The sequence below is a fragment of the Lycorma delicatula genome, chromosome 3 (assembly GCF_047948215.1).
Source record: "Lycorma delicatula isolate Av1 chromosome 3, ASM4794821v1, whole genome shotgun sequence".
NCBI lineage: Eukaryota > Metazoa > Arthropoda > Insecta > Hemiptera > Fulgoridae > Lycorma > Lycorma delicatula.
Window position 1 is genome coordinate 84,987,990 of NC_134457.1, and position 17,060 is coordinate 85,005,049.

General features: G+C 30.6%; 1 protein-coding gene across 2 annotated transcripts in view; it reads left to right on the forward strand.

Moving 5' to 3' along the window:
* LOC142321754 (tRNA (adenine(37)-N6)-methyltransferase) overlaps nt 1-17,060 on the forward strand; it is a 49,193-nt gene that overhangs the window by 18,989 nt on the left and 13,144 nt on the right. The window contains exons 1-3 of one of the 2 annotated variants that reach the window (XM_075360109.1): nt 5,120-5,392; nt 14,191-14,508; nt 16,670-16,827. In XM_075360109.1, the coding sequence (XP_075216224.1) occupies nt 5,313-5,392; nt 14,191-14,508; nt 16,670-16,827 (556 nt within the window). In that variant the 5' untranslated portion in view covers nt 5,120-5,312. Of the gene's footprint in view, nt 1-5,119; nt 5,393-14,190; nt 14,509-16,669; nt 16,828-17,060 lie in introns of those variants that run through there. The other variant, XM_075360110.1, reaches the window with a different exon arrangement.

A 17,060-nucleotide genomic window follows, 5' to 3' on the forward strand; every position in this document is an offset into this window, starting at 1 on the left:
TAAGTAGCCAAATTTGTCAGTTAGCCAAAAGATAAATAATAAACCTCTATTATAAAATTTTTTGTTTCATTTCAGATTTCAGTAAATGAGTTTTTAAAAAAATATCGTAGTTCTTCAATTTAAGATGCCATCAAATTTAAGACGCACTCTAAATTTAGTTGATAATTTCTGTAAAAATAAAAATATCCAGTAGAAATATTAGAATACTTTTGATTTATTTACTATAAATTACGGTAAGTCATATAAGTATTTTGTATATATCAGTATTTTTCATTATGTTGATCCTATTTTGAAAAATGAATATAAAAAGTTAAATAGTAGCTACAAATAATAATTTACTGAATAATTCAAATATGCAGTAGAACACCTAAATCAAAAGCATTTCACTATATTTTGTATTATAGTAACTCAAATGTAATGTAGTTAGCTACATATGTATTTAGCTTTATAAAACTGGTATTTTATCACTAATCACAGTAATTTTTCATGACTAAGCAATGTGTCTTGTTAGCTTTTTATATTGTCGAGTCATTGTCAGTTTCATCTGAGTCTTTTGTTGAGTCAGATTCAACTGCGTCACTTTGGTTCCAAAGTATCTTCAGAACATCATCTTCAGAACCATCCAGTGCATTCAACAACCAACACTTCACGAATGTCTTTTTAACTATTTCTGATGGCAAATCCAAGCTTTTGAAATTCATTTTACAATCGTAGCTGTATTGCTCGTTTAAATTTGCCATTCAGTGTAAGGGGATAATCATTTTCAGTCAACCACTGATTGTATTGTGCACAAATACGATCTTTAAAAGATTTATTATCCCAAACATCCAGTAGTTTGTAGTTGACTAGTCATACTAAGGGATTACAGCTAAATAACATTTTCCATTTGTCAGTTTTGTTTTAATTATGTCAAACAAATGACAACAAAGAGCATCCAACACTAACGTACTATTTCGTTTCAGAAGTCCACCCAGTCTACATTCCCATACACATCCTAACCAATCTTGTATTAGATCACTCATCATCCAGGCGATCTGTTGAGCTCGAACAATTACACCATCATAGAACCATTCTTTTGGTACAGTTTTCCTGTTCAAAATTACATATGGCAGTAATTTATTTCCGTCAGCACTAGCACTCAGCATAACAGTTACTTTTACTTTCTCATAAACAGTTGTTTTTACCGTTACTTGTTTTTGTCCCTTCTCATTTACAGTGTAATTCGGTGGCAAATCAAAAAATACAGCAACTTCATCAGCATTACCAATCAGACTGAGGCAGTACTGTGTCTTTAATCTGTCTTTAATATTGTCTGTCTTTAATTGTGTCTTTAATATTTAATATTGCACTAATTTATGCCAGTAATCTGATGGTAACTTCTGGCAAATGTAGGTTCTGCGACACAATGACAGTCATTACCTTTTCATAAATTTCTCACACCATCCATGGCCAGCTTTAAATTGAAGACCATTATTCCTGGCAATTTCCCTGGCCTTTAACATCAGTCCATCTCTTGTCACTGGAAGAGCTTTTGTGCAGAATTCCTTGAAATAGGCCAAAACGCAGCATCGATTTCCAGATATTTTTCGTGTTTTGGTCCATCCCAAAAAAGATTTTTTCGTTCGTTTACACACAAATAATTTCTGTTTCATATTCCGCCACAGACACACATTCACTTCATATACTGAGAACTGTTTACTGGTGGCACAATTTCTGATATGTACAGCGCGTAAAATAACCTAGCCTTTAAAGTCTGCATCATATGTGAAACACTTTTCAATGATGACAAAATGGTTAGAGAAAGACAACAAATAGGTAGAATGGAATGCTTATGAAAAGACTGACCTAATGGAGGTCAGACAGGAAACGTGAAAAAACATTTGACATCATACGTAGAGGACATGCACAAATTCCAGATCGATGACTCATCACTGAATTATGTTGTCAACAACGATAACTGTTGAGATGTAAAGCTCTTTGAGATGAGTCTTCGTTCTAGAAATTAGTGTACATTCTACACACAATGACAAATGTTCTTTCACGTTCCTGTCTGGTCTCCGTTCGATGTTGAACATGCGTGTGGATTCAAAAACCTCAGGTTTACAGCTATTATGGATTTATGTTAAATGGCATTATACACTATAGTATATAGTATTAATAGCTGACCCAGCAATGCTTCGCCATTGCTATATATGAGTATATAGAGATTAAATGAACAAAAATGAAAGTTTGAGAAAACATTAAAAAACTGAACATTATGTAACTTCACAAAACTTAACCTTTCCCTTTTTCCCTTCTTCCCACCTTTCCTTTTTGGCATCTTCCCTTTTTCCCTTCTTCCATACTTTCCTTTTTCCCTTCCTCTCTTCTTCCCTTTTCCCCATTTTCTCATTCCCCCTTTTTTCATTTTGCACAAAAATATTTCTTTTCACGTAATTAATATATATCTAAATTATCTGAAAGGATCAAATGATTTGCACTTACGTAGCTCGTATTAAAGCACAATGAGATCATCCAACTTTTGATTCAGTAGTCTCTAACCAACATCTGATTCAAACCCAAGAAGAGCCGAAATCTGCTGCTCCACTAGGCATCAGAGCTCACCGCATTTTTTTCAGCTCGAGTGCCATTCGAGCTTTTCAAGATTGCAGAAAAATTATCATACAGTCATAACCCCCATATTAAATATAAAGGCTGTGTAATCAGCCGAGTTAGAGTTCATAAGAACCTAGGTGTTTTATTTGATGAAAATTTGCCGTTTAGCAACCACATTAGGCAAGTAGCGGCGGATGCCGTCTCAGTAATGCACAAACTTAGTAGGATTGCTCGGAAAGAGTATGGGTTGTCGGGCCGTCAAATGTAGATGGTGTACCGAGGTGTCTTCGAAAACATGACCTCTTACGCAGCGCCTGTTTGGGCACATAGGTTGGATATGAATAGAGCACTTCTTAAAAATTTAAAAGTGCTCAGCGCAGACCCTTAATTGTATGCACTGGTGTTTTTAAAATAACTTCCTACCTAGGCGTAGCAGTGAATTGCTGCCTAGACGAAATAAATTTTATTATGGATGTCATATATATTTTTAGTAGTTAATGGGTTGCGCCAACCCATTTTAGCAAATATATGACAAGTGAGCAGTTAGGACACATAACCCAATTGTGTATGGCACCACACTTAGTCCACTCACGCCGTTAGGTAAGCTCTAGTAGCTATGTTAGAATACTGGTCACTAAACTGTTTCAGGCTCAGTAGTCGTTTAAGGCACAGATATTCGGTCTTATGCTTTAGGGCGACCGAATTGGGTGGTGGCGGGAGAAATTATGCAAACCAATATAAGTTAGTAACATATAAGTTTACTCTAGGGAGTAATGAAACGATATTATTTTATGTTTTATAGTTTCTTAGGGCAGTCCGTTTGTATTTAAGTATTTGAATAACTGTAGTATGTTTCAGCTGTTCATGCCAATTGCTGTTAAGCAGATTGTAATTTTATTAATTAAATTGAGTTCTATAATGTAATATATCTTTGTTTATTACAACAGGTATACCATGTTCGGGGGATGATAACCCGGAGGCGTTTTTCGCTCAGAAAAACAAAAAAAACAGGCAACTCTAATTTTTACTGATTTTGACCCTTGTATAAATTAGAATAAAATTATTCAGTTGTTTCTAATATTTCCTGACATGTTCTGCAAATGGAACCATATTCTCCTTTTAGACCAAATATTTGGTTTCTTTTATTCACCAATTCACATTTTGCTATATAATTCCCTTACCTTCTTCCAGCATCTTCTGCACTAGTTTCATGTTAAACCGATACATTTCTTCCTGGAAACGTTTACTTATAGTATTATAGGGTACAACATATTCCAATTAAATAATAAAATTTCCTGAATTCTTCATTGCCAGCCAATTTTTCATTAGACTAATAAGATATATAAATAGATTCAAACGTAACATATCTAATTAACATAATTAGAATAGATTCAAAAATCTCAATTGTTTTTCAGTCCAATAAAATAGTCCTAACTCATCATCACCAGGCCTAAATGTCCATAATCTAGCTAATATAATTCGCTATTCTTTCGCTAGATATAATAGCGTTAAAAGTTGCAAAAAAACGTTTGTTTTACTGAAAATTTTGAAGACCTGCATTATCTAATGAGGGTCTTCTGAAGACTCGCCCGAGTAATAAACACTCTTGAATATATTTGACTAGGTCATTGTGTCTTATAGCTCAGTTACAAAAACGAATATTAGAATTAAAATTTCTCAACTCTTTTTGCTTTCTAGATAATACTGCAAAATTCATAATCATACACATGAAAAATACTTGTACCTCAACCAATAATTTTTTGCTCATTTTATTTCCCCACTGAAACATTTTTTTCCGCTGCTGCGTTTAAAAATTTTGTGATCGATATAAATAAATAATTTAATTTGACGGGTAGGTACATAATAGATCACGTAAAAAATAATTAGTACACTCACCTCTATATAACTTTATAGAAGATCCATATATTTGAGTTGGTAAAATTTAATTATAAATTAGCGCAACCAAATAAATGTTTAGAACTAAATAAAATGAAAATACGCATGCGTAGAGTCAAGTAAGAAAAGAGATAAAACCATGTTTTAAACCGATGCAGTAGATGTGTTCTAATTTTGTATTTTGAACGCTTATCTCTATATAAATTTTCTACAAGTGTCCGTAAATTTTTGCTTGTGTTGCAAAAATGACCATTCCTTTGGTTATCTGACTTGAGTAAAATAAACATCCCTACTATCACGATTGTAGTTACGCAAGAGTGTAATGGTTTTATTTAGTTCCCAGCCACTCATTCTGCGACGCTAAAGTATGCTTCAATATTGAACTCTTTAATGTATTTTACGCAATAAGATCTCTAGTATACGGAGATAAGAACTAGTATATGGAGATCATAACAATATATTGAAATCATAACTTTAAGTAAAACCATTGTTTATATTAATTGATGTTAGTAGTAACCTTCGTTTCAATTTTACTTTCCTCTAATCTCTTGCTCTTGAGTTTTATTTTTAACTTAGATAAATAGTTTAACTACAATAATACTACGTCATGTTGGTACTTCAAATTTTTTTGTTTACATGGAAATAAATTTTTGAGGTTGGATAATTGACTTCGAAAATTTAGAGGTGTGAATGTAACTTCTGTTCCGTACTTGTTTTTTTGTTCAGTATTTATGGTATTTTTTCTTATTTTAAGTGTTAATTTAAAACATGAAGTAAAGAACATTTAAGTACCATAATTTAATCTTATCACTTCACTAATTATGGCAGAGCCAACCGCGGAATTGATTTGTAAACTTCAAGAACAGCTTTCCACTGCTAGAAGTGAAATAAATAATTTAAGGTAAGGTACCAAATCTAAAATTGTTAATTTTTTTATGTTACCCTAATTAGAGTACTAAAACAAAATCGTTTACTTTTTTAATAAGGTATTTCATTATTTTATGATTGCTGAAAATTGAGAAAAATTTTATTGACTGCAGAGATAATTTTATGTTCTTAATTTAATATTTTAAGAATTTTAAACCATCAGATTTCAGTTTTAGTCAACAGTTTAGGAAATCCAAAAGTAACTTTTAAAGAGAACAGGTTATCTTATACTGTCATTGATCATTGGAAAAGAATGTTCTGTTTCAGCACTGAATTTGAGGTTATTGCATCTTATGAGTTTTCTCTGCTCTTTGTAATTTATATTTTAATAACTTTTGGTTCTTTAGGGGTATCTTACCATTCTGATTCAATCCATTTCAATTCAGATACTTAACTTTTGCACCTGTATTAATTTCTCTTTCAGTATTATTTTAAAATAAATAACTTTCTTTTTAATTTCATTTTTATCATCTACTCTAAAAACATTATGTTTTACTTGCAGAGGCTTGTGTTTTTAATAGTTTTATTTATTTGGTGGAATATTCGTTGGGTCTAATTCTATCTGACTCCAAGGCTAAATTCAAGCTTTTCGATTGAATACTTAACTTCTGCATCAGGTTGCTCAAGAAATACAATATTCATTAAAGTTGTGACTTCTGATGCTAATAAGAACTTGACTTATAAGACTATAATAAGAACTTGATTATAATATGAAACAAATGAAAATTTCATTTCATTTATGAATTACATTTCAGGGAAATGTAATTTCCTTGAAGTAAATTTATATTATTCAGATTCCTCTGAAATGGTTTATGTTCACTAATAAAAAATAGAACTTTTCTCAAGCCAAAACTTTTCTTCAGTCAGATGGGGTTTGAGAGAGATCAGTTAGGTTTAGTGTATTACCCTAACTTACACCAGTTTTTAGTGTGTTCATTGTGGGGGTTAATTGAAAAGTGCAGCTTTAACATCAGTTGAGTTCATATAAGTTCAGGTCCTGAAATGGAGAAGACGCTTCTTTTCAGGAACATCTACTTTCTCATTATCTTCAATACCTAGGTGTCCTAGCACTGAGTGCAACTCCAGCTTATTGAAGTTTGAGAGATTAAGACCTGGTAACACTCTAGAATTCTGGTAAATCTAGAATTAGGATGGTACCATCTGAACAGTCAAGAGAGCTTCTTTAGTATCAGTATAAATGAAAATTTATTTATCTCTCCAGCCTTCACTATACTAATTAACCCACTATAAATGGCATAAAATTAACATATATTGCTTCTGGCTTGTCAGGTTTTTGCCATTAATTACAGTATTCAAATCTTGAAATGTTTTTCATAATATTGTGAATTTTCAAAAAATATTTTGTCAATTTGAATTGTTACATAGCTAAATTGATTCTTAAAATCATAGACATGCAAAATAATATTTTAATATACTTTTCTACTGTAATCTTTAAATATATATTTTAGAGATCAGCCAACCTTTATTTATGAAAAACCAACAGGTAAGGTTATAACTTTGATGTAACTCATAATTGAAAAAAATTCAAACATACTTCAAGTTTTATTCAGATAAAACATTAATTTTATCAAAAAAAGCAACATTTCTTTAGTAACTTTGGTACTACGTTTAAAAAAAATTATTTGAAGTTATATATGTGCACTCCATACACAACTAAAAAAAGAGCCAGCAAAGAGTACTCTGGCTTTGTCCTCAACAGACTGCTATATATAGGGGAAAAAATATTTAATCTTAGTCTTGGGATTGACAATTTTAAGGAGTTATAGTTCATGTATATTTAATTACAAAATTTCAACTGTGTATAACAGTTGAAATTTGTATAACAAATCAATATTGAAATACAAAATAAATCCTGTATGTAAATTACCCCTTCCTCTTTTTTTTTATTCAAAAGCTTTACAATAATTAATATTTTTGACACCCAATTCATTATGAGAAATTTCAAAATTGTATGCCAAATCATTATCAAGATATTTAATTAATCGTAAGTGTAGACTACCTTTAAGTGTACTTCCTTTAACCAGTTGACTTCAGAATAAAATCACATACATTTTTAAATATATGACCTATTTCAGCCAAAAATAAGGAACTCTTTTGATTCATAAAAAAATGAAAAAAATTTTTGAAGATATATAAATTGATAACTGTTGAGAAGCAAAAAAATTAGGTTCATTATCTCCCACCCCTGAGTAGAATCACCCAAATACATAACCCAAGTGTAAAGTATTTGAATCATCTAATCATTATTGGGTCAATCCATTTAAAGTGCCCCAAAAAACATAAGCATGACCAATTCAAAAAAAATTGAAAACTTATCCACTTGTTTCCTACATGTCTCAGGACCTTAAAACTATTTACTTTTTATTTAAGCAGTTTACTTGTGGCGGCCATTTTTGTGATTTTAAGGGTTTACGGAAAAAATCATAATTAAAAAACCATTGGTTCTGGAAGGATGAAACAAAAAGCAATTTGTTCATATATTCTCAAGGTAAAAGATTGGTCCAGTGATTTATTTACCTACCTCTCTTCTTTCTATGAGAAAATTACCAATAAAGTTGGACATGAAAAACTGAAATTTCACTTTTGGTAATCTTTTTCAAGAGGCAGAGGTGGCATACACAGTTTGAATTATTTTTTTTACCTGTAGGTATATGTTAGTAGTTTTACCATAAATAATATTAATAGTGATATACTTACCTCTAAATTTTTATGAATTTTTAAAAAAATCAAATTTTGGCTTCAAATAACTCTGATGGGGTTGGTGATTAAAATTTCAAATTTGCACATCTTGTAGTGTTTTTGTAGATATTTATGAGAAAATAAAAAACCTTCTTGTGTGTTGTACTAATAAAAAAGTTATAATCTCTCAAAAATCATGAAAAACCTGTTAAAAGCGATACCATTTTAATTGTTAAGCCTCAGTTAATTATCTTAATTAGGATTTTGGCATCAAATCTTACTAGACATACAGTTTGATATTCAGTGCACTTGTTTGTGCATTGTTTCTAAGATCGATATCAAAACAGTTTTGTAAAAAATAAAAGTTTAGGTCATAAATTGCATTACGTATAATTAATGTTTCTTCTTAATGTAGATGATTCTCATCATCTTAACACTTACAGAAATGTATGGGAATTTCATCTATCAACGTTACCATTTTGTATATCTTTTACTGCTTACTTACTTCACATTTCAATATTTATTTCTGTAAATATTTCAGTCTGTGTCTCTCCTGCATTTCAGTTTTTTTCTTTGAACACATAAATTCTGTATATTCATACCATTCAATGGTATTTTGAAATTTTTGGAAACTTCATTAACAAATCAAAACGTACTAAAAAAAATGCTTCCTAAAAAATCACTCTGAACTCCCTATCCTTCAGTCTTTATCAAAAATACACAAACAACTTTCTAACGTATTTTGTCAAAATTTACCCAAGCCCAAAAACCTGCTTGATGCATGGGCAAGATTATCAAAAAATACATAAACATAAATACTAACACATTTATAAAAACTAGCACAGACCTCATGAACAAGATAAAATACATCAGCTTACCCTATAACTAAACATTAGCATTATTTGACATAATAAATCTGTTCACTAACATTCCAATAATAAAAATGCTCTCCAATCTTAAAACCAAACTCAAACCCAGTATGTTACTAGAAGAACACATCAAATTATCCTGGTAGAAATTCTTCTTCAACACAAAGCACACATGCGTGTGCACACAGACACACGCACACACACACACATACACATCACAAAAACATGCTCACAAAGTAGTTTACCGGCACAGATATATTGATATAATCAAATCAACAGAAACAATATAAACAACTGTCAACATACATAAATTTCTAAATCCACAATAAATTAAATTTACAGCTGATTGTAACTTTCTTGACCTTGCCATTAAAAAAAGTTAACTATTAAGAGCTTCACCCTCAACAGACTGCTTAAAAGTAAAATTACATTGAACATTAAAGTATAGTGTGTTTCAAAACGAATATTGGGGTTTTAAGGTTGTGTACTATTTATTAAGTTTTTTTACATTAATAACTTATATATGAAATGAAAGAAAAAATAGTTTTTCCTGTAAGTGTTCAATGTGAGCACCGTTCATCACAAGGCACACATACAGCCCATATGAGAGTTCATCCCATACTTTAATCAGCAGGTCTGGGGTAATTGATGCGACAGCTGCTTTAATCCTGTGTCTCAAGTCGGGTTGGTCAGCTGGTAACAGTGGCACATATATTTGATCCTTTATAAACCCCCAAAGAAAAAAATCGCAGGGGTCAGTTCAGGTGAACATGAAGGCCACAGCAAACATGTCTTGTCCTCTGGTCCTCGATGACTGATCAGCGGTCAGGGAGAATTTCATTCAACTGATCATGTACAGCATTATGCCATTAAGAAGGTGCACCATCTTGTTGTCAAATACAGTTCTGTGGTTTGTATTACAGTTGAGAAAGAGCTGTAGTTGTATCATATCAAGATTGTTCATTCTAGACACACTTACTTTTGCAAAAAAGAACAGCCATAAACTTTTTGGGACATAGCATAAAAAATATTCACTTTTGAGGAGTCTCCTTCACACTGTAATATATCGTGATGAATTTCTGATCACCAGATGTGCACATTATGTTTACTTTCCCATTAACATGGAATGTTGATTCGTCATTGAATATGGCACGATAAAGAAAGTCTTCATCATCCCAGTGCATCATTTCATTTGCAAAGCTAGCACACAAATCATAATCTGTAGGCTTTAGGGCTTGAAACAGCTGTAAGCATTTCCTTAAAACCCTGCACACAAACAGCACTGGGATTGCTAATTCGCGACTAGCTTTTCTTATAGATTTCCTAGAACTACACATAAAAGACTCTTACAGATTCAGCATTGTCTTCGGACACACTCAGTCATCCTGTACTCTTCCCTTTACAAATACAAGTGGTATTTGTAGTATTTACAAATACAGTGGTATCAAATTGTTTATATCATCTATGAATGTTATTGTCACTCGGGGATCTCATCAGAACTTCAAACAGAACGCATGTTGAATGGTAATTACAGATTCAGACTTTGCAAATTGCAGAACACAGAACACTTTCAAGCAGAAGATACAAGAAATAGTTTATGAGCTTGCACACAGCTAAACTGAGCGCATTGCTCTTTCATTTCATGTGTAATTAATGAATGTACATGAAACTTGAGAAATTTTACATAGCTTTAAACCTCTGATATTCATTTTGAAACACATGGTATAAGTATATAAATTTACATGTATACAGTATGTAAAAAAAATATTCTACTTCTTAAATAAAATTTTGAAATGCGAGACCCATGGTAACCATATCTTCCCAATCCCTGACCAGTTATAACCAAAATTTAATGATATCAGTGACCCACATTCAGAAGTCTTCAACAAATTCTCATAAAAATTGGTTTATCCAATCTGAAGATATCAAGCTAAAAAAAAAAATTACAAAAACATTAGGCGTATCCCCACAATGAAATTTCCCAAACACATAATGAAAATCATATACTAATGTAATGGTATCATCTACTTAATACAAGTGGGATTTTTTTCAGAGACTACAAAAAAAGAAAAAGTCTTTTCTCCCTATCCATGTTCAGCACATTTCCTATTATCTCATAGATGCAAATGACAACAGTTGTCTAAATACAAGGATATTGATATTCTATACATACACAATAAAGTACTACATCATGAGTTGTGTGTGTGTATATATATATATATATATATATATATTTACACACACACACATACATCAAAGACATGTAAGTGAACAGATAATTCAAATCCAGTACAGTCTTCATTATTAAGTTACTGCTGCAGTCTTAATAAATGTCTAACTAACTAAAAAAACCAACAACCGTAATGAAAGCGGACGCCAGGGTGAGAACACCAACCCACCGGGTTGGTCTAGCAGTTAACGCATCTTTCCAAATCAGCTGATTCGGAAGTCGAGAGTTCCAGCAATCAAGTCCTAGTAAAGCCAGTTATTTTTACATGGATTTGAATACTAGATCGTGGATACCAGGGTTCTTTGGTGGTTGGGTTTCAATTAACCACACATCTCAGGAGTGGTTGAACTGAGACTGTACAAGACTACACTTCATTTACACTCATACATATCATCCTCATTCATCCTCTGAAGAATTATCTAAACGGTAGTTACCTGAGGCTAAACAGGAAAAAAAAAAGAAAAGAAAAGAAAAAGGTGAGAACACCAGCATCAGTCACTGAGGATGACTGCTAACACAAATGAATACACTATAAAGTGAGTTTTAAAAACCTTGTATTTATTAAATTTGATTTGATTTGTTGCTTAAAAAGTTCATCAACCATTATGGTCAAAATCATCAAAATAGTTATAATTTTGCCACTAAAAAATGTTATATTAAAATTTATTATTTTGTATGTTTCATAAATAAAAGATTGAACTAAAACTTTACTTCATTATGTGTAACTTAAAATTACAAAAAATTCTGTGTAAAATTTTTGTGATTTCTGTGTATTTTTATTATTACATTTTCTTTATTATTTAATAAATATCAGCAGGTATAGGGAGAATTAATAAATATTTAACAGTCGGTGTCTGATGAGACAAAAATACATGAGATCTATTTATACAAAATCTGTTCCTTCTTCGAATAGTTACCTTGTGATTCCACATACTTGCCCAGCAGTCATTCATTGCTGGAAAAACTTTTTGTATTCATGGTTACCTATTATGCTGTTGCATTCATCTGCAACTCCCAGCTGTCAAATCAGAATTTTTCAGTGGCTTTGTCAGTTTGTGGAACAACCAGAAATGTTATCTGGTTGAGAAAGGAAAAATGGGAATTCTGTTTTTGACCAAGAAATCCTGGATTAGACGTGATAAATGGGGAGGGTCTATTATCATGATGCAGTTACCACTTGCATGATCCCATAGGTTTCATCTTGTGCCAAACTGCATCAAAAACACAATTTAGAATCTGATAGTTTTGTTTGTTGACAGTTAGCCTTTGATGCATTTCTGAGAAAGTAAAAAAAAGCAGTTTGCATCATCTTTACTTTGTTCCTGACTTGTCTTGCTTTCTTTAACCTTGGGAATGATGACTTCCACTGTGATAGCTGAGCTTTTATTTCTGGTTTGTACCCATAAACTTAAGATTTAACTCCAGCATGACCTGTTCAACATCAAACTGAATCTATCTTTCAGTTCAAGTGAAAACAGCTTTAGGACAAATTTTGTGTTATTAATTTTATGAATTTTCCACTTTGGTTGTCACCAAGCTTTTGATAGAAGCTTGATACACTAATGCTGGTCAGCCTCTTGTCATTATACTCAAAATAAAAATGGGGCATGTACGTATTACAATTACTGACTGTTTAACAATTGATATCGGTATGGGTTACAAAAACAAATCCATGAACGCTAGTTACTAGCACTGCACTCTTATCAAGTTTTGCCATTTGTATTCAAATACCATTTTTTTTTTTTAAATTTGATATTTTTTAACAGACCTCATGTATGAAACTGAATAATTTACGTGTGGCTGTGTAGTGTCAATAAATCTTGAAACTTTTGTTACCATCTGGTAACTAAGTAGCTTTCTCCATATCATTTTTATATTTATCATTTTCTAAATACTCTTATATGATTTAATAGGTATCCAACTCTGCTACTACTTCATTTCCACCAGATTTATAATCTTTTGTTCATCTTTACTAAATGATAATTAATCAGCCTTTTTTCTTAGCAGATCTTTCAGTCTACTACCCTTTTTACTTCTCCCTTTTCTGATTAGTCTTCATTATAATTATTCTACCTTCATAATATTAAAATTACCAATAAATTTTACTTTCCCCATTATAGCTCTGTTACTACTGTAATAGCATTTTAACAAATTTTCTGTATTCAGGACATTGATAGTATTAAATTTTGGACAAAATTAAAAAAGTGAGGGGTAATCATTTATTTTTTGTATAATGGTACGAGTAATATAAAAAAAGGAAGAGTTAAAAGGACTGATATTGTTTCAGCTAAAAAAAATTCTAACTTTTTATTTTAACTATTTTAAAGCTCTAAATATAGTATTGTTATGATAAAAACATTATTATTTCAAAGGGGTGAAGCTGGGATCTAACCTTTTTTTAATGATAAATATTGGTTTTGTTCTCAATTGTATTTTTAATACTGAATAATTTTTAAGATAAAACCTTAATTTGATTAAGGGAGTCGAATTGGATTCAAATGATTTTACTGAACGTTTTGTTTTTTTGCACTTGTACAAATATTGCATAATGTAGTCATTAATATTTAAAAACTCTGAAATGTATTTGAAATAAAATTATAAAGAGCAAAGCCAGGAAAGTTTTTCAAACCTTTGCTAGCCTTTTCTTACAACAAACAGCTTTTAGAATATTCTTTACCTTCAACATATTCTTGTTTGGATGTTCTCATATATACTTTAATTACCAACAGATTTTACTGCACATTTAGTATAAATCTGATAATAATTTTAGTGATTGCTTTCAGATTTATAAAACATAAATAGTATTGCCATGATTTGCAATTTGTGTAAACATAAACGTAATGAATTCCAGAAATGTTTAGTTCTGTTAGTTATAGTTAATTAATTTACTTAAAATTCATTTGGATTAGTTCAGTTTATTTTTTAAATAGTTGTTATTTATTTATTTAAATATGCTTGTTTAATATCCTTCAGGCAGCAAATAAAATCCTTATCATACATCAACCAGAAGGAAATAAAGAAGGTAGAGGATGCTCTTGGCTCCTGGAAATGTAAAAACTGTCAGCAAAGCAATGAAGTTCGTGTAGCCAGTAATTCTGAAAAAAAAAATGAAGATGATGAAATTTTATTACAACCAATTGGTATGATATCGACAGATTTCAATCAAAAGAGAGGTATTCCTAGACAACCTGGAATCGGATGTAGAATTCAAGGAAGAATTAAGCTTAATAATAAAGTATTTACTAATCCAGAGCATGCATTGGAAGGTCTTGAAGGATTTTCTCATATGTGGTTGGTAATTTAATTTAAAATTTGTTTTATAAAATTTTGTAATTGTGTATTACTATCACTAGTTTTGTATCGTTCAATTGTTATGATAAAACTACTTTATTTTGAACTATGAAAATTTAAATTTTTACTCATAAGATTGGAGAAAAATTATCACAATTCTAAGAGTAACCTTCACAATATATTTAAGAGCAGTGTTTTATTGAAAGAATTTCCTCAACGTATGTTTGTTTATCTATTGTATATAGTTGTTTTAACTTATTTAAATATAACCATAAATAAGGAAAAAATCCTTATAATAGAGCAATATTTTCATTTCTGCATATTACAGCCTAATTTTGTAATCAGCAAATTTTTTAATAAATTATAAACTGCACAATCCATGTAGGTGTACATCAGTTAAGGAAATCCTTTACTCAACTTATAAGACCTAATAAAGATTGAAATTAGGCTGTACATATTTAATTGATCCCTTATTTTAGCTCTCTCATTCTTTTAAATTTATTCTGTTTTCCATCAGTAAACACTCAGTTTGTTTGCATTTGTGATTTGTGATTGATATCTCTTTCTTTTTCCACCAATTTCTAATGGCTTGTTACAGTCATTCAATAAGTAAAAAAAAAATTAATTAAGCTGTCAGTTTAAAAGCTTATTTTTTTAAATAATCTTGTTCAGTAATTGAACACTTTTTCCATCTATGATACTTTTTGATTCTATGATGGAAGTAGTGTACAAGATTATTATTGTTTTTATAACATCAGCTAATTATTCTTTATCTTGAAGTCTAAGTGAATCTTGCATGTTTATTTTTACTTTTTCATTGCTGTGAAACTTGACTCCGCATAATAATTCCTCAACAGGCCCAAACAAAAGGAAGTCTGGTGGAGTGAGATCTGTACTAGAAGATTGATTTATCAGAACCCCCAACCTAATTCTTCACTGGTTTCAATGTGTAGTCTTTGAACTAGCATTATTTTAAAGGAAAAGCACTCGTTTAAGTATTTTTTTTTATCATTGCAAGCTTCACTTTATTCTCAACCATACCTCTGTAATACTGGCTAATGATTGTGCATTTTCTTTCCAAAAATTGTAGAAAATCCCAAAACCGTTGCTTATTTATGCCAAAAGATCTTTTGCATTACATTACTAGCTGATGGTTTGGTATTTTTTCTGACTGGATTACTAGAATGCTTCAGCTCCAAACTTAGCTACTTGGATAATGACTCATAATGACAGATCCAGTCTTATCAAAATCTGTATTCTTTTAAAAATAATTGTCTCCTTCAATTATGTATAATAAAATCCATTCATTTAAAGTCCGGTTACTTTATAATCTGTAAATTGCCTTTGAAACTCATCTTCAGATGTTTTACAGTGAAAGATGCTAATTTTTCAGCGTGTTAATAGTTATTGACGGAATTGTACCAATGTGTACGATTTTCAGAATCCTTATCTGCAATTCTATTGCCTCCTTCAGTTCGTCAATACAAAATTCAAAAGATGGAGTTAAATGTCAATTGATCATCCCTTTTGAACTGTTCAATCCACTTGTAAAAACGTTTCTGCCTCTTATACCTTTAACCATACTGTTAAAGTTTCTGAGAGAATAATTTTAGATATTTTTATGTATTCTGAAATCAGAAATTATATTATTTTTAAAAGTTCACTTTTCAAATGTACTTGCTGTTGTTGAATGATTATTGGTAATTATATATATTAAAATAACATCAATCAGCTGTTTTTATTAATGAAATCAATGTCAACTTACAAAAGTATCACACTTTTTCCTGAGATGTTTTTGTAATTACACTTTTCTTTTGTTGGTGTAAAGATTTGTTTGCATTGTATAGCCAAGTTTATTTACTCATTAAATTCCCAGATTTAATAATTGCAGATTTTAATAATACAGTAATTTGGAAATTTTATATTTAACATTTACCAAACAAATTTTTCTCATCCAAGTAACAAAATGTATTCAAGTAATTGATACCATGCCCAATTACAAATTTCCTACTCTTCACAAGTTCTGTAATTTTTTCCACATGTCATGTATCATGAGTAATTAACCTTTATTAAAAATGGATTAAATCATAATATGATAAAATAATGCATGAACTCTCTCAAATATCTCATTTTTATTTAATTTTATGTTCTCTTTTTTCAGGGTTCTTTTTTATTTTCATAGAAATGGTTCAAACCATGTGAAAGCAAAAGTATCTCCTCCCCGTTTGAATGGAATTAGAACGGGAGTTTTTGGAACAAGATCTCCTCACAGGCCATGTCCGATTGGTCTTTCATTAGTACACATTAGCCATATAGATGGTAAAGTAAATTTTCATTCATTTTTATTTTCTAAAGTACAGAGACATTCATCAGTGATTTTAATACTTTAAATACTTAGAGTTGGTATATAGTTTTCTATGATACTATGCAGTTTTATGTATATTAAATACATTATACTTTTTTCTTTTTTTTAAGAAAATCAAATAATTAATTGACATATTGATCACTGTGCTAATATACTTTAATATTAAGTGAAATATAAACCACCAAAA